The sequence below is a fragment of the Glandiceps talaboti genome, chromosome 6 (assembly GCF_964340395.1).
Source record: "Glandiceps talaboti chromosome 6, keGlaTala1.1, whole genome shotgun sequence".
Lineage (NCBI taxonomy): Eukaryota > Metazoa > Hemichordata > Enteropneusta > Spengelidae > Glandiceps > Glandiceps talaboti.
In genome coordinates this window covers 15,425,534-15,449,760 of record NC_135554.1, presented here as the reverse complement: position 1 = coordinate 15,449,760, position 24,227 = coordinate 15,425,534, and the positions used below count along the sequence as shown (strand labels likewise).

The 24,227-nt window shown below is 36.8% G+C and overlaps 1 protein-coding gene across 1 annotated transcript in view; it reads right to left on the bottom strand.

The window, feature by feature from the left end:
* LOC144436528 (receptor-type tyrosine-protein phosphatase delta-like) overlaps positions 1-24,227 on the bottom strand; it is a 73,303-nt gene that overhangs the window by 26,284 nt on the left and 22,792 nt on the right. The window contains exons 3-8 of the mRNA XM_078125338.1: positions 20,803-21,093; positions 4,257-4,439; positions 2,415-2,525; positions 1,332-1,601; positions 789-1,073; positions 159-455 (exon numbers count right to left, since the gene is read on the bottom strand). Of these exons, the coding sequence (XP_077981464.1) occupies positions 159-455; positions 789-1,073; positions 1,332-1,601; positions 2,415-2,525; positions 4,257-4,439; positions 20,803-21,093 (1,437 nt within the window). The remainder of the gene's footprint in view (positions 1-158; positions 456-788; positions 1,074-1,331; positions 1,602-2,414; positions 2,526-4,256; positions 4,440-20,802; positions 21,094-24,227) is intronic.

Genomic DNA, 24,227 nt, shown 5'->3' with positions numbered 1-24,227 from the left:
ACTAGGAATATACAAAGATATCTTACAGATGGCATTAGGATTTCAAAACGACATTTTCTACAGTAACAATTTGGTTTATTCACACACTTTTAACAATTGAATAAATGACAGGCAGGTTTTTTCTCGGTGAATGTTTCAATATGATTCAAGAGTCATACCTCCTTGTTGGGTCTTCACCTGTACAATAGGGGACAGTGGTCCTTCACCTACAGCTGTCAAAGCTGACACACGAATAGAATAAATCGTCAGTGTCACCAAATCACTTATTGTTGTTAACATGCCAGTGTCCACATTATGCACATCCCAAGATGTGATTGCCTGACTGGGAAACCTTGTGTAGTAGACACGATAGCCACGTATTTGTCCATTGGGAACTTCGGGTTCCTGCCACTGGATCAATATTGTGCTGGAGCTCAATGGTCTTGGGCGCACCTCACGTGGTGGTGAACTGGGAACTGGATAAGAGAATTGGTGCATTTTAATAATTATGACATAAAATAAAATTCTTGTGGGATTTGATATTTTCAATTTGATCAAATTTCAACTACGTAAGAGATGAAACTTTCTGACACCTGTCAACAAGACATTTGACTTTGTAACTAGTAAACTCCACACAATATATATACAACTCCAGACTATAAGATACAGCTTGTTGTTCGGCCCTATCCTGCTTCTCAACCAGTGGGGTGACAAGCTGATAGTGTGGCTCGACACTGTCATATTTAGCAGACTGTACAAGCTAAGAAGAATCACTAAAATACATATATCATTTGACAGTAGAACCTTACCCATTTCCCCTGTTGTAGCAATAACACCCTCACTGGAGGAACCCTGACCAATGTTGTTCACTGCAGAGACTCTGAACTCATACTCCGAGTAAGGAAGCAAGTTTTCTACAGTGTAAGTCATACTTGTGATATCAGAAATTTCAGTGTAACTTCCTGTTGAACGTGTCAGCTTGTAATGCAAGACATATGACAAGACAGCATCAACATTGCCTGAAGTCCACATTAGTCTAACAGAAGTGGCTGTGATGTCAGCTGTCTGTGGTTTGGTTGGAGGTCTTGGCAAAGCTGAAAATGTAAACAAGAATTCATCAGATCTGGCAAAACTTCGAGTCGGCATAATTCTAACATGTTAAAATGTCTCTCTTTGGAATAATTAATTTCTCATCAAATTTTCAAAACCATTTCTAGCCTTGTGTCATTCAAGGAACTGCCATACTTCAAATTCAAGACTAGTTTCTTGTAAACAAAAAATAAATGAAGTGCATCATTGATAAATAAAATTTTGAAAACTATAACTAATTCTGATTTCAAATGACCAGATACCTTTCACAGTAACTTTGACGACTTCCTCAATGATTCCAAGCATACTTGTTGCAACACAAGTATAATTAGCCGTCACTCTAACATCGGTCAGTTCTAGGACATTTCTGCCAATTGGTTGCGAGTCTTCATCATTCAGGTCAATGCCATCTTTCATCCATTTGACAATTGGCATGGGTGAGCCAGCTGCCACACAGATGAGTGATACACTTCCTCCTGGCATCACCTCTTGGTTTGTTGGTTTAATGGTGAATTGAGGTGCCACGCGGCGTACTGAAAAGAAGAGAGCACACATTATACTCTAGAAGATGCACACTGGCAAAAGTATTACTTATGGTAATGCTAGTTTTTATGTAAGTTCTTCCCGACAATGTGGTGAGAGCTTTACAACTATTACCCCTGGTATGGAAATATATAGCAGCACAACGGCCCTTTACACTTCCGTAACTCCCTTGGAAGCACACAATCCATTGCAGCCTCTATGAACACAAAGGATTAAAACATTCACATTGCAACCTCTATCCTATCAGGTCCCAAATTATACAGCTGGGTTGACCACTACACAATCAGTGGTTCAAATTTTGTCCAATGACTTTCAGCCATTCAAAAACAAACATCAGCAGCTAGGCTTGAACCAGCAAATTGTAGATTCCAAGACAGCCATGCTAACCATTTGACCACATAGACTCGCTATCGCCAACAAACTATTCTCTACAAACCTTCACCTTACATCTGTTTCAAACTGTGAACAGAGTCATTCTACATTGTTTCTTTATCTATTGCACACATATTGTGAATAACATTAGGTATTCATTGTCAATATACCCTCATCACTATTTTAAAACTTTTTGTTACTGGTATGATTGCATCGAATTATAAAATATCAACTTCAGTGATTTTATGTTCATCTGTAAGTCTCCTTGCATGCTGCTTACACATTAAACAAAGGGTATCTACTACATTTATCTACTAAACTGTGTGTTAGCTTTTACTTTTTGTGTCATTCTCCTAATGCAACTCGTTGAATCATGCAATCTGTGTATAAAGTCAGCCTCCAGTCTTGACAGATTTATTGATGCACCTTACCTCTGACAAAGAGATTAGCTGCAGCTGAGTATCTCGTTCCAGCTCTGTTTGTGGCGATACATTGATACTTTCCCTGGTCGGATTCCTCCGATCTTTCTATCTTTAGGGTCCCTACAAAAGTAGACAGTGGCAAAAGTGTTACTAAGGTCATGTTTCTTGCTGATCCTTGCCGTCGGTTATAGTTGCCAGGATCAAAGAAAACCAACAGTGGCATAGGAATGGCATGCATTTTGTGCTTTACACAACATGCATTACAGTCAACTCTAGATAGTAACCACACCCAGTCAAAATTTAGCAAGATTCAGCCATTTTAGGTATATATCAGTACAGGCTAATAATCTATTTCTATCTGATTTCTATGGAAAATATTTCATTTGTTTCCGCTATCTTTTTTTCTCTGAATATCAAACTATTTACACAACATAGTTTGGAAGTTTCTCCCTACCACTAAGTTGGCCCAAAGCTTGCTAAATTTTGCCACAATGGCGGGTACCCAAGAGAAAAAGATTGCTACTTTTTAAACAAAAGATTGTTTGTAAGTGAAACATGCAAAAGAGGACGCTTGAGATTTCTGATCGTAACGAAAGCCTCACAAAAGCATATAAGCAAAGATTGGGCAAAACTGGAGTGAAATCATAGAAACGAGAGAGAAGAAAGTATGGAAAATTGTTTTTGGGGTGTTACCATGTTGGGTCCGTGTGTTCAACACTCCCCCAACGCATGCAACACAACACCAAATTACCTCGTGGAAACTCTAGTCGTGTGTCTAGAGAGAAGCAGGCATTGTTGTAATAAAAATGGAAATGTAAGAGGAATTAGTAGGAGAATGAGACGAAAGCTCAGCACATTCTACCCCTGCGACAAGACACCCTTGTCACCCCTGCAAGAGAAAGTCTGGGATTCCATCCATAAGGAGAAATGCATTGCACAGAAATATGATGGTGAACAAGATGCATGTGTATCATTCTATTTAACAAGACAAATAGTTAGATCTACCATATAAATATTAGAACTCAAAAATTTACACATATCTTGTAGTTATTAGATTCATTTGGATTTACAAATGTTCTAATAACTACACACCAAACAACACAAAATACACATACATACATATAAAATGATTGCAACAATGAAAACAAACAAAAACAGTCACAACTACAACAACTTACATATTATGAAAATGATATTAAAAAATACCTATGTCTTACATCTAAATTCAAACACTACGTTAAGAATATTACACAAACTGAAAACAAACTTTCTTTCTTTAGTAATTTAATACAGACTACAGACAGCTGTAAAATAGATGAATTTCCAATACTGACTTTGATTCAAACACTGGCTTCAAAACTGAAGATTCGGATGTATAATTCCAAATAACATTATTTCATGCATCTAACTACAACCATATCCTAATTTGAAGTGTGTTAAAGTCAACAGCCCAAAAGCACTCTGTCTGCTTTCAACTGACAAAAGTTAGCACTGCAGGTTTTTACAAACAATGTGATCTTGGTATCTGCATTGATATTTTAAAATCCTGATTTGCTTTACTCATAGTTGTTTGTGTATCAACAAATACCCTCTTTGTTGGGGGGGGGGGGGGGGGGGGGTAATCAAAAGTTCTTTTTTTTTTCAAAAATTCAACAATAACAAAATTTCAAAAAAATTCACATTTTTTTTAAAGATTTATGTTGTAGGAACATACAAGGATCATAACTGTGGCATTTGAATTTTATTTTCTCACAAAAAATTTAGTAAGAGAGTTTGACTATATAAAACTGCAGTTTGAAAGCTTCGGGACTGCTGACATAAAATGGAAATATTGAGTTCTTTAAAACATACCTGTCTCAACTTGTGAAATTCTGTCATTGTCCAAACTGACAGGTACATAATCCTTAAACCAGGTGATCTCTGGTCTTGGATTACCAGTGGCAAGGCATGGTAGTGTAGCCTGTCGGCCTTTCTCAATCACTTTCAAAGCAGGGTCTTGAGTAATTTCAGGAAAACCAGCTGGAAGGCTTCTCTCTTTAAAAAAAAAAGAAGATAAGACGATATACAGAAAATTATTTTTAACCCATTTTACACAACACAAAGTACCGTAAATATACATTTAGTATTCATGACAGAATTCAGAAGGAAGTGGAAATCAATTTGTAAGTTGTCACATTTCAGTCCACAACCTCCAAGACCGAATAGCATTCAGGGTAGATGAAATATCAACAAATGTAATATTTGCATGTAATGTTAGTTTCAATATATGTATAAAGTATGTTTGAATCCCACGTTCTCACATTACAATAAGCTTTTGATGTTATCAATTCAAAGAAAATTCCAACCGATTCACAATCAAAATTTAAAAAGAAGATGAATGACTGCTCATCATGCGATTAAAAAAAAAGACTGGGAAGTACATGATCAAAATGACAACAAACACTTTATCTAACACTATTGGAAAATGACTGACTGACTGTTTCCTTTAAAAACTAGATAGTAAACAAACAAATATCTGTCAGTTTTAACTTTTATGGACAAGTTTTAGGCGAATCAAGCTACTGGTAATTCAATTTTCAAATAAACTGACATTAGTCTCTCAGCTCATTCTTCCTATGTCTGCCTAGCTTTCATCAACATACTGTGAACTTTTAAACTTTTATATGTCAGACCCAACAATACTTTATTGACATGCAAATTGTTCAAAATAAATTTAAAACCAAAAGATCACAAAATACCTATCTATTATTTGATTATTGTGGATACAAAGAGACGGCATCCATTTTGCCTGTCTGAGGTAATTTTCATATAAAAAGGAATGTTCAAGTTTTAAGACCTTGAGTCCATCTGGTTTTTGTGTATTTATCAACAATCCATGGAATCACCCTTTTAGCCCTGAACACTGTTATCAACACCAGTTCAGATGACACTATCAGCCATTGACCATACCACATGACATTGAGATAGTACACATGTTGATCCTATGATCTGTTGTCACTGATAACCACATGAACTATAGTCCTGTGTGTGATGAATAAACTCGCCAACAAGTTTTATCAGTTATCGACAACAATTTCATATTTCACATCACCAGGTCAACTTTAAACTATAAACAATACATTGTTATTCTATATGCATAATAGTTTTATAACTTTGATACATTGATGCTGGATATGGACTTATCAGCACATTCAGGGCATCACATTTAATAGCTATACACTGTTAACAACAAAATACTGATAATCTACAAGGTTGGAATGTCAGTGTAGAAATAAAACACCCAGTGAACTGATAACAAAGTCTCAAATTAAAGTTTACTTCCATGCTAGTTTATCTTTCTTGGTGTCAGTTCAAGCCATGATATGGTAACAGTGGTAGATAAATCAACAGTGGTGCATGCAGAAATAGACTTAGTGTAGGCTAGTCTGTTAGTCCGATTACATTGTAACATAATCTCCACTGATACCAATATGGCACCAGTACTGTGCTGTACTGTTAATTAGGATTCTTAAAACTGATAATTGTTGTTTATACACAAAACACACACTGGCTAGATTGGGGTTGTCATTAACAACAACACAGCAAGGTACAAGTCCAGTGACTGCTGCCACTGCATACACAGCTGTTAAAGAATTTCCTTCTCCTAGGGAGAGGTGACTAGACTGTCGCCTTGATTCTACTTGGCGAGATAAGAACCTATGGCTTTCTCAAGCATTAAATCTTGGCTACCCAATTTGATACATTTACTTTTACAAATACTTTTTCTATCATTTAAATCGCAACTGCCTACAGTACACCTTAGTACTTAGTTTTGCACTGGCTTTCTAAATCAATTTCATTTCTAAGTAATGCCTACACAGGTACTTAGTTTTTTTTACACAAGCTTACTCCATCACATTATCACCAATGAATATCAAATTACCATGGTACATTCATTTTGCACTGCAATTCTCCATCACTTCCGAAACCTACAACTGTTTTTCTCAAGGATTCAGGGTTCTTGTTCGTTTCATCTCAACGATTCAGTACTGTCGTTTGTTTCATCTCAACGATTAAGTGTTGTTATTTGTTTCATCTCAAGTGCCTACGTTGGGACATGTACGCAGAGAAAACTTGCACAAAAAAAAGAACAAGATTCACCTAGTCGTTCACAATGTGACATGCCAGGAAAACCAGTCCAACCTGCATGCATGGAGAATACAATAAACAAAGACAATCCCTGTGTACACCACCTATGTCTAATCAAATAATTGCTACTTAGGACATGAAAGACATCAATAACCCTAAGTTCAAGTAAGGACACAGGAACTCAAAACTCTTTATTTGGGTTGTTGTCAGACATTTCTTAAAACTTTTCTTTGTTTGACTTGATTTGTTCACACTTCCGATCAGACTATCACTATACAACCTAGTTAATTCATCACATCAACCAACACTGGGCAACTACTTTGCTGTCAGTATCACTTATATCCTTTGCATCATCAATTTTGTACCAAAGTTCCACTCCATGAATCTACCGGACAATTCTTTACTTGTTGGCTGTAGAGGCCAATGACACCCCCTTCCCCCCTCTCCGAGCCCTATCCTTCCCCAGGTTCATTAATATAACACAGCTCTTTATAATAATAATGAGAAACACTTTCTGGTCATTTCAATAACATATTTCTAATTGATGAGGAGTTTTATGTTACTTTTCAGTGTAATTAATACATAAATCTAACATATGGAGTTTGCAACCCAAGTGAAGTGTCATAACCCTTTGGTGTAGAGAAAACTTTAGGAGCTGGTTCAAATAGCAAAACCCAGTTGGATATTAGCTGATGAAGTAGTTACATCTAACAATGTGCCTATTGTACCACTACTATACCTCAAACTTTTCAAAATATCACATTTCCATCTTTGGACACTTGCTTTTATCTCAAGCCAAAATCGTTCCCTTCTGGAGGTGAAAGAAACACATCATTGTGGTATGAAATTAATAGATGAAATCAGGTTGAAAATGTGAGTGTATGGAATCACTTGCTTCATTTCTCAGTAGGGGGGCTGGTGTTCATAACCTTGGATCATCATTGTTTGCTAAAACACTGGTATTGGATCCCCAAGTACTGCACCACACTGGAACACTTGCCAGATTCATCATATTACAAATTGTTACAAGCTCTCTGCATACAAATCAGCATGCAATTTAATTGAATATGGAGACACCTAGATTGGCAAATGAAAACTGATAGTGCCCAAAGTATGGCAATAAACCTATTAGCTACCTAAAAGTGCTCACTCAAAATGGATTCAAGTATAAATCTGAAACTATTCAAACAGTGCCTGCCTTGTAAATCCAGGAAAGTTATACAGGTGGGTTTTAAACAGCTTGTCAATTTCATCAATATGTTGGGCTGGCCAAAGCAAACAGATCTGCGGGTGGGCTAATTGTTTCCCTTTGTCTCCAACTCTAGTGTAACAAGTTTTCAAAACAGATATATTGAAAAGAGCCTAAACTAACTGGCAGTTGAATGGAGGACAGGTATATGCTAACATAAGTTGAACATTACTTCTTTTCAATCTCTCAACAAGCTGACCAGTAACCACTCCAAGTCGTAAATGTGTTTTTGTGTTGGACAAAAGCTGACAGTCTTTCCTCGCAATACTGTATAGGGTGACTGACATATTCTCTACAGACGTTTGGTCCTTATATGTACAAAGTTTTGTTACGGTGTTCTCATAATATTAAACTAGCTATCATCACCTTGAAAGTTAATAAGCATGCCTGTGGTACTAACTTTCATTAGCTCTGTTTATGTATTTTAGTTGGCTTTCTGCCATCCATCATGACAGAGATACTGGTTCTAATCTTAGATACGGTGGATGTCTAAGTAAGGCTATGGTTTGCTCATTTGCATCTTACCACCCAGTACTGTAGATTACCCCCATTTATCAGCTAGGGCCAAAGAGCAGGACATTCTAAAATTGAAATGTTAAACTGGTGACCCTGTACCATCATTTCAATGGTATTACCTTTCCTTATTACTGGATATAACCAGTATAGCGCCACCGTTAATACAAACTTCACCACAACTCAACGTTTTCCCTACTTCTGTTATTCTTTCCTATTTCATGTAGTTAAACACCTTTTGCTAATCCCACCACTTTCTTGAATCACTGTATGGACCCCCACTGGAAACAAGTCTTTGACTTTGTGGGTTATCCAAGTAATTCAACAATTGGTACCAGTTTTTATTTGTATATCTGTACTGTCTATCTTGTTTTACTGAAATAAACTATTAGTAGGGTGAAAGCTCATCTGCGCAAACACTCAGTATAAGTTCATAAACGTCATATTGCACCAATACTCAAGTACTAAAGTTTTTGCCAGGTATCCACCACGGCTTCGTCAGTGTTTTCATAAGTCATGATGCTTGGTGAGCTAATTTTAAAATTTTGGTGAAATATGCAAAGATAAATTCATGAACAAACTATTAGTGATTACATGTTACTTATTTCATGATTAGATGGTGGGCACAAGGCTCAAGAATCTCAAATGTTCTCCCAAAACGTAATGAAAGTCGCCATTAATAATCGTAAAAGAACACATCATGGTAATTGCTTTTTATCACTTCAACAAATCCTATGAAGAAACCCATACCTCCTAAAAGGCCCGAGGAAAACCCTGAATCTAGCACTAACTGTGTTTGCTCGTTTTCATACAAGGACATTTTGCTAAAAGCCTATCAATAGCAGCTACCTCTGGTTTAGGTTAACACTCTATAGGTAGTCAGATAAAATTGCAGCATAGCAGTTAGGAACAATTTATGCCTTGTTACTAGGCAACAGTCAATGTCAAGTCAGAGGTTGGGTTAGGAAAAGGAGTCATCAGAAACTCACTATGCATAAAAGTAAGCAATTAGAGCTCCTCACAATTTAAAAGCTACTATGCAGTATGGGATTCAGAGAGGTACACTAAAGGCACTACATATATGTGTGTGTGAGACACTGTACTTGATTATCTGTATAGCACCGACAGCAAAATAAATCTGATAATTCTACCATATTCAGCAAATGCACTTAATAACCACAGTAGAAAACCAAATACGGTGTACTTCAACATACTATGAAACATACTTAAAGGCCCGTGATTCAATCCCAGGTTCTCCAATTTTGTTACTTATCAGTTGAGTGATGAGGATTACATCAGAATATTCTTTTCTTCTAGGCCAACTTTTTCTGCAGCTCTGCCAGACAAGTGTTATGTTTTATGTTTAGGATACTGTTTTCATTCTGCCATATTGCTCTAGTTGATCCACTGTGCTCATATGTACCGCAAGATCCACTAGTTTGAAAACATACGTTTTCTGTCTTCGGGAAAGACTCGTTACTGACATAGAATGTTTCATCTTGTCATACCAATATATATATACAATATAAACAAAGTGCTTATACTAATCTTTCTGAGCACATGTTCTGAATTCTAAATATATACTATCTATGCCCGTCACATATATGCCCCTCACACTATAGCTTTGTGATTTTAAATTAGAATCATTTTTCAATATTCTACATCATAACTGATACAATACATCATTTTACACCTGCATGTCAATGTTACTTGAAACTCCCATCACTTTTGAGGCTTTCATGAATTTCAAAATAAGTGTGAATGTCTCTCTATGAATAATGATGATTTCTTTACGTGCACGTTTTCAAAATTTCAATTTTAGTAAAAAGTAGACTCCGAACAATGGTAATTATGAGTCAGGTGACTTAAGTGTATCTTGATCTTTTAATGACACTTCAATGTTCCAAAGACAATGATCACCTAAAAACATGCAATTACGAATGCTGAGAAGATTACTACAACTAGGCAGGGGACAAAGGTATATAGAAAAAGTCTGTGTCACAGCATCTATGCATCATCAACTCATTTTCCACGCTGGTGCTGAAATTGAAAGGTAACATGTGGCTACCAACAGACTTCCATATTCAGCATTCAAAGTTACATAATCCTCCATGGGACCCCTACCTTGTAGAAATACCAGCCTCAAAAGATTGCTAGTTCTATCCCTTTACTGACTGGGTTTACTGTGGCGACCATTTGATTTGTTATTATCTTGGTATGGTCACTTCTTACAATGCTTGGAGCAGTCAAGCGTTCATTTTACTCATCTCCTCACGCAAGCTTCAAAGCCTAAAACTGTATGGAGGTACAAGCCCATATGATGTCAGACTACGCACTATAATTAAGTTGTATACAGCTGGTGCGATGGTGGAAAAACCTTTGACAACTTGTGTGAAAAGGCAAGGAATTTGCGACCACCTTGATAAACTGGGTGTGTCTATGGGTTATGACACCTAGAAGTATGGCTTTCCCTTTGGGGGTAACTACAGAATACATGTAATCATCCACCTGGGTCTTTTTTCAAAGACACCACACATTGTTATGTGACTACATACATCAAATTTGATTCAAAGGCGAATGTTTAGACTAGTTTGTGTGACATGGTAACAGTGATCAAATCCCTCAGTGATGAAAAAACTTTGTTCTTTTGCACAGTATGATTTGTGTTTGAGTGTGTGTATCTGTGTGTCTGTGTATGTCACTTGTGTCAGTACCTGTTTTTGTGTCTGTCACTTGTGTCAGTACCTGTTTTTGTGTCTGTGTATGTCACTTGTGTTAGTACCTGTTTTTGTGTCTGTGTATGTCACTTATGTTAGTACCTGTTTTTGTGTTTGTATGTCATTTGTGTCAGTCCCTGTCTTTGGGTGTGTCTGCACGTGTCTGTCTCTCTGTGCCCTTCTTTTTTTTTCTTTTTGTTTGTTTGTGTGTGTGTTTGTGTGTGTGTGTGTGTGTGTGTGTGTGTGTGTGTGTGTGTGTGTGTGTGTGTGTGTGTGTGTGTGTGTGTGTGTTTTTGTTGGCAGGTTCTTTCAATTTACAGGTGATGCCCATAAAAAAGTTACCTCCCAAATCTATACACTGAGCAGAAGAGATGAACTGGGTAGTAATCAATCACCCTTAATGGTTTCATAGAAAATACACCTAGTAGATCATTTGAGCGTTTTAATAAATACAAATCATCAGTACTCAATTGACATGATATTTAGAATGTGTTCGCGTACATTTCTCTCTATAAAATACCTAACATTTGATAATAATTCCATCAACAGTAAACCAATAAAATCATCTGAAGACATATATTTCAATAAATGCAAATCGTCAGCAACATAATATCTAGACCTTGCAGCTTAATTCTGACAATGAATACAAAACACTATTAATAATTTCTCATTTCTCTCTATAAAATGCCTAACATTTGATAATAATTCCATCAACATTAAACCGATAAAATCATTTGAAGACATTTATTTCAATAAATGCAAATTGGACTGACACGGGCAACATGATATACAGAACTTGCCGCTTAATTCTGTCAATTGAATACCCCATTATTCATAATTTTATGGCAAGGAAACATCGATAATAACTGCAATACATGTATATGCGTTTCTATCAACAAATAGCAAAACTCTGTCATAAAATCATCAATCAATACAAATAATTTCACAAAATATAAACCAAGTATACCAGTACAGTATACATATTCAGTAAATTCAAACTGTCATATGGTTAACATGTTATTTTGAACTTTTAGCTTTAATTGTGTCCAATAAATACCAACCAATATTAATAATTCCATCAACAGTAAACCTACTTTACATGTTCAGTATATGTATTTTAAGAGATGAAAGTTTTGATATAGTTTTAGGCTAGTTTTCAATCCCAGGTCATCGCATTATTGTTATCTTATCAGTGGAGCCATATGGATAACATTGGACCATACTTTAGTTCTGGATCAACTTTTTCCTAAAGCTCTATTTTTCAAACCTAGATTTTAATCTTAATTTAAATTGGGCCTTTAAATACTGTAGATGGGATGCTTTTTTTTTTAAATCGGTAAAATATCCAAACACAACTAAACACCATATCTATAGTGAATGTGTACTCTGACCATGAGGTCTTTCTCTCTTCACTAAGATACTGAGGGCATCACCAGAGGCATTTATTTTATGTTGTCCTGGCTGTCTACAGTGGTGATCATAAGTAGTCAAGTCACGACTTGACACTATTCCCATTGGGTAGCTCTACATGACTACATTGTTACATACAACAAATCCAGTTTAATATAGCTTGTTTGTCAGAACTTTCAGTTTTTTTATTTGCAACAGTACACGACTGTATAATAATCACACTTTTTTAAATGCTATTATTACCATATTGACAATACTGGACAGCTACACACCAATACCATGAACAAGTACTGATATTTTGAGCCATGTACAGCTACTTCTAGTTGTCGCTAGACGAGTAGTAACAAACCCTTAGGTTACAAGTGCTTTCTGACTGAAAAATTAAAGGAATAATATAATTGCACCTCCTGAAGCACAGTTTATGAAAAATATGGGGAAAATGATAGAGATTTTTAAAGTCTTGTTTCATATTTTGAGCCCTGCAAAGCCAGTGACAGACACAGGCTGTTGTGATACAGAACGATCGGGGTATATAATCCATATTTTCTGTTCAAAGACAATAACTTGGCTTGAGTATGGTAATAGTATATTGATATTCAAAGCACTAGTGTTTTTACAGACCAGAGGGGAATTTGCTTCCCTGTCATCATTCCACCCCCACCCCCCCACCACCACCAAAAAAAATGTTAAAAGCAAAATTTAATTGCAAGACTTTCAATTCTCCACAGTGCAGCATTCTTGGCAAGAGGCAGGGATGTTCTTACAAGATAAGATGTCTGAATAGACAGAAATGGCAATAACATTACAAGATTGAATCTAGTTTGTCATTCTGGCGAGAGGTTTTGAAACAAAATGATGTCATCTGTCACTGCATCAGTACATCTCATGTGATGCATATGTGTCTGTTGACTACCTGTGCTTGATAAGGGCAATAGGCTGTATGTAAATCAGAGATAACACACATCAAGAAACAAGACACGATAGGAACAGGGCAAACCATGAACCGAGGACCCGAGGTCAATGTAAAGACATCTATAATCATAAAATGTACATCACAGGTACTAAGCTCTGTCACAATGGGATAATGGTATGGAACATCAGCAGGGAGGATATAAGCCTGACTGAGGATGAAGTGAGTCAAAACCTGGATAAAGCATCTGACAAGATGACAGGAAATGATATTAGCGTGTATGCTCTGAAAGTGCGATCAAGTGGGACTCACTCAAAAGCTAAATGTTAGATGGCTGGTAGGGAAAACTATGATGTCAGGAAATTGAGTTGCAGTTGCCATAGAAAATGATGGTGTGTTCCTATGGTTACAAGTGATCCTAGGCATCAGCTTTCAATATAATATATCACTAAGGTAACATCACTACTGAGAATATCAGCAAATCAAAACTTATGGCAGCCCAAATTAAGTGGTAGAATTGCATGATGACAATAAACGTAACATTTATAAACCGGTTCTCATCTCTACATGTGTCAACTCTCAATTCTTGAGTGACATCTTATCTCTTGACGAGGCAGACTTGAATCAACAGTACAGGTTAAAGAACCAAAACACAACTATCAAAACAAACCTCACAACAAACACTTCCGGTCAGATTTGCATATCAACAAAAACACATCTCACAAAGCAGTAGATTCTTAGAGGTCTGACCGAAAAAGACCCTACAATTTACAAAGAAAATAATGCATCTGTCTGTTGGCAGGCCTTGTACATCGACAACCAGGAGAATGGTGTTTTCCTTCATCAATACTTCGGCCTCCATCCATTACAATTACTTCAGGAATTTGTTGTCTGTTGGACACAGCCTTGTCGCAATGATATCCATCAGACTTAACCTGTCCTGTTTACAATAAACCCTCTCCATTAAATCTCCATTTCATTTCCATATGAAATCTGTAGCCTTGTCATCATCAATTCTCAGTGGTTTTGGGCCATTCTTGCGGGGATTATTTGCAATTGATGTTATGTACTCCTAAAATGACGTCAAACCAAATGACTTGCATACATGAGTGTGTTTTTGTGAATTTTGATAGACAGGTAGTCAAACTATTACTTTTTTCTGCATGACAGAATTTCTATACAGCATTACCTGTGAGATTGCTCATGATTCTGAAAAGAGACAAACAGAACACTAGCTGTGAGCATTTTACCTTCTTTGTGTGAACTTCCGCTCAGTATCAAAGCTTACTAAGAAGGCAATGTTCAACTACATTTAGTGTGCCTGCACAGCTCTCTAGTCTAAGTAAATTATATCGTCTTCTCTCAGGAGGCGGTGTTTAGTTTTTCTATGACGTTCTCTCTTATAATCACTCTACCACCCATCTTTTATACAAGCATCTCCCCATCTATCATCACAATTTTATTTCAGTGGCTGGGAGATATTATGTTTGGATTTAAACGTAAAGCGTGTCAATCCTCAGCATATATTAATAGACTTGCAGGTAAATTTGGTAACGATTCTATTTCAAAACATTACACTCTTCAGAGAGTCTAAATATGTTACGCCAATGTACATACAGATGGTCTTAAGAAATCAATACATCACTTATGAAATGGATTTCATCTATCTTTCTAATGATACTATCTAAATTAAACAGGGAGCAAAACTGTCTCAGATGACACAATTTTTAAACGAAACCCTGGATTTGCTAACTGTATTGGTTTATTGAAGCTACAATCCCGCCAGGTCACTTTGTCTGTTTTCATTACCATTTCCACATTTTCTAATTCTTGCAGTGAGTCTCCAGAGAGAAACATGGCTGAGAAACTGCCCAGCAGTCTTTTCACTACCATAATAGGTTAACTTCTTTTGACCTTTACATGGTGTGTAAACACAGGGGTCCATATTAGATTTCATTTTCCACCTACAATAATAAAATATCTGTGTCCAGCCGCATCATTTCCAATCTGGCTAGGCTACCAACACCAATGCTTTCAACTTGCTAAGAAAACTGAAACACCACAAACTATTGTTTTAATTGAGTGGTTTCCTGTATTGTACTATACACTTGGGTGCTTCAAATATTACAGGAAATTGTACATTTATAATTGCACTGTGAATGCTTTCCACTCCACTCTTGCACGAAAACAAACTTCAAGCTGCTGAACTTATGACTGAATGGCAATGGATGCCTCAAAAGGGATATTTTATTGTTGTTCAAAATTAGTCATGTGGAAACATTATTTATTGAAGTACAGTCCAATTCTTCGGACTCTGACACTGACCCTACACCACAACAACAACTCCAAAGGACTATTTTTCTGGATTCATGCGGTCTTTCTTTCATATAGTGACAATGACTTTGGATTTAAACCCTTCATCTCCGCCTCTTTTCTACACCTTGATGTGCACACCTGTTTTTGAGTATATAAGTTGTGGACACAAAGGTCCAGTCTCCATATTTATGGTACAGTCACTCCCAAGCCATATAAATACACACAAACTATGTCCTAGTACTAACATTTATAGTCTGCCTAATAAAGACAGTTCAAATGAAGCGCTTCAATTCTAGCATGTCAAAACAGGAACTATGCAATTAGTCTAAACACCGGTCACTTTTTGTTATCAAACCACCACAGCTTTGAACAGTGTTGTCCACGTTTTATGCTTCTATTGTTGTCGATCAGTAGTGACATTGCTCATTTTACACTTTTGACCTCACCTGGTGGATCCTGCTAATGCGGCTGGGAAGGTTGGAGATTTCATCACCAAGAAAAACAAGAAACCAAGTCTGATGAATCACTGCTGTTCCATACAGACCATTACTAATATACAGCTAAATAGTAACATTCTTTTCCACAATCACCCCCAAATAATCAAGTGTGTATTTTGCAATATGTAGTTACTAAAAACATTCTATAGCACATACTTTCTTTTTAAAATTTACCTATAATAGAATAATCCCAGCATTCTTGATCTTTTGGCTGACCCTAAAACTTTGTTTTTGGTTAAAATTGTGATGGGTTTAGGGAGACAAATCAAACACAAATTTCTGCAGCAAAACAACCTTCTTGGTATTCTACATAGCATTATGATATAGTTGGAAACTTCAGTGTGTGTGTGTGGGGAGGGGAGGGAGGGGGCAGGTATTTTTGAATCGGATAACCCCAAATAGGTTGACAACGCAAACATGATATGCACAGACAGATGTCCTGTTGATAAGCCTTACTAGACCACATTCAAGGACAATCATGGCTATGTGGTTCAAGGTTGACTTCCACCCCCAGTTATCCAAACACTTGACTTCTTTACCCAGCTCCTAAAGTCTCATACATTTGTAAACAACATTCAATAACACAAGTAGCCCCTCTCTATTCTATCAATTATTCTATTCATTTCAAGTATCTTCCCCAAAAATAGGGAGGAACATGAAATTATTGTTGCTTTACTACATCTTACAGTACGGTTTGCTAGAATTAATAAAGCAGTGCAATGAAATGAAATATTGCTCTGCTATTGAATGATAATTTTAATAAAATAACAAGAAGGGATAGCATCTCACTTTAGCATTATATAGCCTATCAAATGTCTAGGAATGCACTGGTTATCAGACAATTGTTCTAACATGTTTTCTCCCAGTATATTCTGTTATTTCCATGATAACACCCAGTACATAAGGATCCTATCTTTCAACTATCTACTGAATATGTTTGAACAAGAGTTGTGGTTTTATCGAACTAACACAGGTGTTCACTTGGGAGTTCCTTAATTTGTCAAGAAATCAATATTCTCACCAAAATATCATGGAAACTATCTGAATGAGCCTAATTTGACAAACAAATTGAAAATTTTATGATAAAACTGGACCAAACATTTGAAAACATACTGATTACTCCAGAAGGATACGATATGGATCATTTTTCACAAGCATTCACAGGACCTGTCCCTTCCTTTAACCAACCCACAATCTTGGGGTCAAAATGGAATAACAACACATTACTTTATGCTGAACTAAAATTGAAATGACCACCAAATCGTGCGCTAACTCTGAAAAGAGATGAAAACGTACGACTATTGTGAGGCATACAATAAACATGGTGGTGATAAATACACATACTAGTTTTATTTTTCTGTAGAGGACTTCTCACATAACTTTCATATTGCTATGTTCGGGAAGATTCATGAAGTTGTAGTTTGGTTTGATTTATATGTCCCAAGGGGGCAATTTTCTTTTTATTGAAAACTAGATTAACTCGACCATTCTTTACAAGAATACAACCGTTCTTTACAAGAATACAAACACTTTCGTGATGATTTTTTTCTTCAATTATGTGGGAAATCCAGCGTGTTTTCACCTGAATAAAGTGCTGTAGGATTTAATGTAGGGTGAATTTGATGTCCCTGAAGGGCAGTCTCCCTTTTAAATGAAAAACTTGATCAACACAGGCCCTTCTTTTTATGTATGCAAAGACCGTTTTGTTGGGTGGAATGATATATGATTGTGTAACAAGTTACAGGAATCAACTCTGATCCATGATGTTGAATATTTCATGGCTGCTTCTCAAGTAAATTTACAGTATTTCTCAGGGGAAATAATTTGTACAGTCCACTCGCTAAGTATCATACATAAATAACTACTTCTCGTTGCCAATTATTTGTAGATGTAATAGTTGCCTGAAGTAGTTCGGTGACAAGCATACAAAAACTAGAAAACGGGATGTCATCAGAGACACAAGGTCTTCGATATGCTTACAAAATGGGGACATAACAGACAGTTTGACTACAGACTATTGTTCCCTAATGCCCTTGATAACCAAACTGGAGACCTTTACAACTCTTTCTGCCCATTCCAAGGTATCACCCTCCTAATCCCTATCGTCCTATCTTAATCTATCTTAATCCTATTGTCTGTATAAACTGGTGTTATTTTGTTCTTCATAAAACTCTAGGAGTCTATTGTCCAGCGAGTACATCTTAGGGTCTCTACTGTCTCAATGGTGCCAGCCCTAATGACTCCTTTGCCTTTCTCTTTGGTTTGACCATACTAGCACTTTACATACAATTATCTCAACCTTCTTTCCCTTTGACTTCTGTATGGCCAGTACTTGTTTGCCTGTGATCCTTCCACTAATGAGACCACTATTATAAATTAATGTGGCCTCTCCACTACGTCCAACAAAGGTAGCATCCCAACATGGTGACAGAGACACTTGGCCCTGGGCCCTTATTAATAGCTGGCTTTCAACAGCGATTTCACTTTCAAGTCGGCGAACAAACAACTCACCTTTTCGCATTTTATGACAAGGAGATCATTTTTATCACCACCTCTCTCACTACAAAGTAATGGCTGTAGTAGGGAAGTTTTGTTCTCCAATTCATGTCCAAGTAATAAAAGTTTTGCCAAATACATTGATGGAATTCCAAATGAAGCACAACACAGTAAGAGACCATGACAAGGGCAGACCTTCACCCTGTGAAAAAATACTACTTTCGGGACACCTGTCCACTGTTTAAATAGACATTGGCTACGCAAAACTTCAAATTGTGAAGACTCATTCAAAGCATCCGCTAGACGTTTCCCCTGACATGTTTTTTTCTAACCTCCACAACAATGTTCTAAGTGTAAAAGAAAGTACAGGTTTGACAAAGTGTCAAATGAACAAGGCAAACCCTTTCATTTAATGACCAGCTAATTCTGAATCACCAAACATTATCTGTGCCACCAGGTGCATGAATCACAAGGCATAATATTTGTCCAACTCAAGTTTTACCAAATTGAAAATATAATGGACCAGTGAAAATGCTCTCAGTTAACGGACTCAAAAAAAAGGTGATCATTATCTTGAAGTTTAGGTATCACAATCACGGCAGACTGAAGCAGGTGATACTCCATTTGCTGTTTTCAGATAGTCTAATACTTGTATCAAAAGAGACCCTTGCCTGTATTGTTCTGTCTGTGAAAGCCATTAGCAAAATACAAATGTCATCTAATATATATTGTACTATTGTGCTTTGAGTGGCTAGTGCTTGTAACCGACCATGTTGTAGTGTAACCGATCAAGCCTTAAACCCAGTACTTCAATAGCCACAAAACTATTAAATAGCTAATGAAACACAAATTTTCCATTTAGCAGTTTTCATCACTATTAAACATTCCCACCCAAAACACTTCAAATGTAGGGAGACACGGCCCTGTGAAATGGATAGGACTAAACCAGTACGGATTTCGTTCATTAGCCTTTTAATGTGACTTTGCTTCGTCCCTAAACAAACCAGGCATCGTTTTTCAGTCGTCAGCAGACATTTCACAAAAGACCATACCCTTGTATGGCATCAGTACTGTATATAATCATCATGGAGCAAATACTGTACTCATATATTCCATCACCATTGTTTGCATGACAATATACCTTGATTCATCACTAAATTTGCATGCATTGCTATACTTCCACAAATGTGACGCACTTTCATAAACAAACCATAATGATAGATTATTATTTACAGCAACAAACAACTAATTAAAGTCACCATAACTAGCATATTCTGTGCCTCTACAAATAGTCTGTTTTGTCCTTAACAGAGAAAGTGGTTCATCCTGATGGAAGTGCAAACTCAGCTACTATCAAGCTAATATTATATGAAACTTTTTTTCATTTTTGTGGCTTGAAATCATTAAAGTAGTGGGTGAAATGTCATCATTTGCTTAGTTTGGAATCAAAAGGAGTTTAAATTTGTGAAATGTCATCATTTGGTTAGTTAGAATTCACTGGTTTTGGACAAAACACTGATTGATCGCCAGACAACTTACTGTTTGGCTGGTTGGACACTCAAAAGTTGTGCATATCCATATGAGTGTTTGCTCTAATTTTCGCTACCTACCTGACCTGAATATACTTTTTCAAATTCTGCAAGACTCAAAGATGTGACACAATGCACTAAAATCAAAAACAAACACACAACCCACTTTCTCCAGCTCTCTAGCACATCCAAAAAGAACATAAGAATGTTTGCACACAGTAGATTTCAATTGCAGTTGGCTAGTCAAACTGTCTCTACCTGTATCCTGTTGCAACGGAAAAAAAAACATCACTGGAATCATAACACATACAGCATTGCTGAAATGTCATTTGCAGAACAACAGTACATCTCAAGAAGTACTTTCAGAATAGGCTAGCAATGAGCCAGCATCAGGCTAGCATTTGGGCTAGGTAAGTCCCAACACTTCACCAGCAGGTCTTAGACCTGGAGGATAATGCCTTCACTTACCAGGTGTCAACATCTGACTGACGCAAGGCTAGTCATAGAAAAGATGTTCTTAAGATGTATGTTTCTAACATTTGACCAGTTATCTCTGATGACAGAGGACCTATCTATGTCTCGTGGTGTCACAATTAACAACTGTAACTGTCTCTTGTGTCATCTATATTTACCTGCAAGTACAATTAATCTAGCTTCTGATACGATAGGGTCTCCTTCTCCATTATCCGCTTGGCACGCAAATGCAGCATCATCTCTTGGTGTTCGTAGTGGCTCTATTCGCAGTACTGAGCCCTGGCCATTGGCTGTGTCAAACTCAGAATAACGTTGACTTGAAACTCTCTTTCCATTCTTCAACCATGTGATGTCTGGTTGCGGGTCTCCTGATACTTCACAAATGAAGCTGATGACACCACCTGCGACACCAACTTTACTCTCAAGCTGTCTTGTGAAACCTGGGGCTTCTGAAAAATAAATTGATAAACAAAATCCCAGTTAGTTTTTGGGGTTTTTTGGTCATATTATCTTTATTTTAGCTTGCAAACATATAATTAATAATCATACTGTGTGTTGTCTTACAATCCTTTCAATACACCTAATTTTCAAAAGATTTGAAATCTTTATTTTTTTCAGGTTCTTCAAGTAATAAAATTCTATGACTTTGTCCTCAAGTGTTTTAACTCTGTGATCAATTGTTACTGGCAAAGATACTCTAAGTAATGGCTACAGTGACTTCTGAAGTGTTCAAACTATGGCATACATCACTCTAGACAAGTCTGGCATATGAAACGAAGTGGCAATGTTCCAAAAAGTGAAACCTATCTACCTCCTTCATTTTGCATTATTGATCTTTTTATTGAACAAAAGCTGTGCTTTGAACACAACTTGATGTAACTCTCCCACTAAGTTTTTCCATTAATTTGCACAACAATTGCACACATTGTCATGTAAATCAACTGCTTTTGTTTTTCTGAAATTACACCATGAAACCTACTCCTCTATTGTGGTCTGGAAATACCCCTACAACTCTCTTTTTGTCATGACTGAGAAGCAATTGTCTACAATCTGACCAACAAAGCCACTGGTAACTGTTTATCAACTCTATTACTGCTCCACAAACATATACAAAATGTTGACTATTTTTGTATGAAATGATCTTCAGGGAGACACAATGGAATGATGATTGGTGTTTTGTTTGCACATACCACATGTCTCCATCGGTAGTTCACTTCAATTCCTGTCATGGTACATACATGTTTCCCTTACTTGCTTTCCCTCTCCTTAAGTTATCATTTAATGTTTATCTATCTTTAGAGTACCCATAAAAAAAAAAAACCATTACAAATCATCCTTCCTTCTCCTTGTTTTCCATTTATCATAGTTGGTTCCTGACCCAGAGAGGAATCTCATTTAAAGGCTACATAATCTAACATCCTAAATATCTGCTGCATGATTTCACATTCCTATCCTCTGACACAAAGCCAGTGTTATTTTGATGAGCTCTGCCCCCTTTGCCCTTGACCAATATTCTTTCACGTCAAAGGACTTTGTTTGTATGCTCAACACTACACTGTGTACGTGTTTGTCACAATCAAAAATGCGATGAACACTGTTGTAGCTTTGCTGTGAGGAGAAATACAATGCAAACTTCACGATGGCTAACAAGATAGTTCGGACATCCATACACAGCAATGGCTGTTTTGCTTGTTTGCATATGTAAAGAAGCTTGTCACATGATGAAAGCCATGTATGGAGGGAAACAAACTTTTTTTCAAGAAGTGTACAAACTAAACTGTACATATTACATGAAGTCGAATAAGTGACGTCACAATTACTTATGGCTACCACTTAAATATGATCTTAGCAACAGTTACAGTACACTGTATTTGGTCAAGCCCATGGGATACAGGATGAAAACACCTTTCACCAAAACTTTTCTCACTGGGCGACTGTAGCCAGGCTTCTTTACAAATGTAACCAAACACCTCTAAATCAGGCATGCAATTTCTTCGACTTTGATCACTCTACTACAAAAAATGGAGGGTAAAATTCCCAAAGGATGATGCAAAAAGAATTGACAAACAATAGAAAGAAGTGGAGTGTGGTCACATTTGTACTGGAAAGCTCTTCACTGAAGTCTCGCACTGCTACACACACTGGTCATCTCTGTCTTTGGGCAGCCAAGTGTTACAAATGCCTGTCGGCTTTCATATTCTATAGTTCACAATGATGTCAGAATACAATCTTCTTTGAACACGATAACATCAACGTGAGCCCCTTTTCTACAACTTATTGCCCTCTAAAACATTGTGGTTGAATCTCACCAATTCAAATAACACAGCTAACAGAATATACATAAAGAAACATATAAAGGAACGCCACCATCATAACTCAGGGCCCAAGCATCTCCACCATAACTCAGGCCACACAAGTTTAGTATTTTTATCACCGCTTTTTAGAATTTTATTTCCTCAATCATAAGTAATAGGAGTTCCCATCTGCCATATTCATTCTAAATGTAATTAAAAGTAAATGTACATATACATGTAGACAGAGGGCTAATGAATGTAGACTAAAAATAGTCAAATATGTATCAGTAATGGCCATTAATCTTTTACAATTTATTTCAGCTATAAAATGTCATTACAGTTAGAGACATTATGAGTCAAGATGGTTTCCTCTCCAGTCATTCTATATTTTAGCTATGGCAATCACTTAACGCTGTAGATATTAGTTTACAACATCTAAGATGATTCATATTGTGTAATATCACTGGAAACTAGAGTACACCAGCCCAGAAATGTGCCCTTTCAGAAGATTTGGCACATCGGTGACTTGTGTCATGGGAATATGTCTCCATGAAATCGCCTGTTTTCATACAATTCGATATATTTCTAAATAAACAAATTTCCTATTATAACCAGGGCTATGTGTTCTTTAACCTATTGCCCATCATTGGCAGTAACTAGTGCCCATTCCCACACCCAGTGATACAGGTTTACCCTTTCTATTTCAAACCAGTGTCTAAGGGACAAATCATAAATATTTATCTCCATGATGGCAACGGTCAGTGACTTTTGTCCAATTTCTAAGTACTACATTAAGGCCTAGTACCACTTCACTTGGGAGTAATCATTGCAAAGCCATCTCTCTACCTCATCAAAATAGACCAGTTCCCAGGTGACAACACACACTGATAAAGTCTAATGACTCAGGTCACCTAAGCTAACAGCATTTACTCTTAATGCTACACAAACTAATCGGTAAATACTCCTGGCACCAAGATTTTATCACGATCTGCACAAACCATCCTCAAGATTTCAAGATTTCAATTTAGAAATACTCAAGGTATTGTATATAAAGACAAATGCGCATATAAATGATGTAGCAATACACATCAAGCAAACACAAACCAGGGACTTGAAGCTTGAAAATTATTCTATGCCAATGCTTTGAGTCATTATAAAGTGACTTTATCTGGGGGTCTTATCTAGGAGGAGGGGTTATGAAGCATAGCAGTAGCTTTAATTAATATTAATTACAGTTCTATTTTACCCCATGGGAGTCACACATCATATTCCTGACTAAGGTCTATACA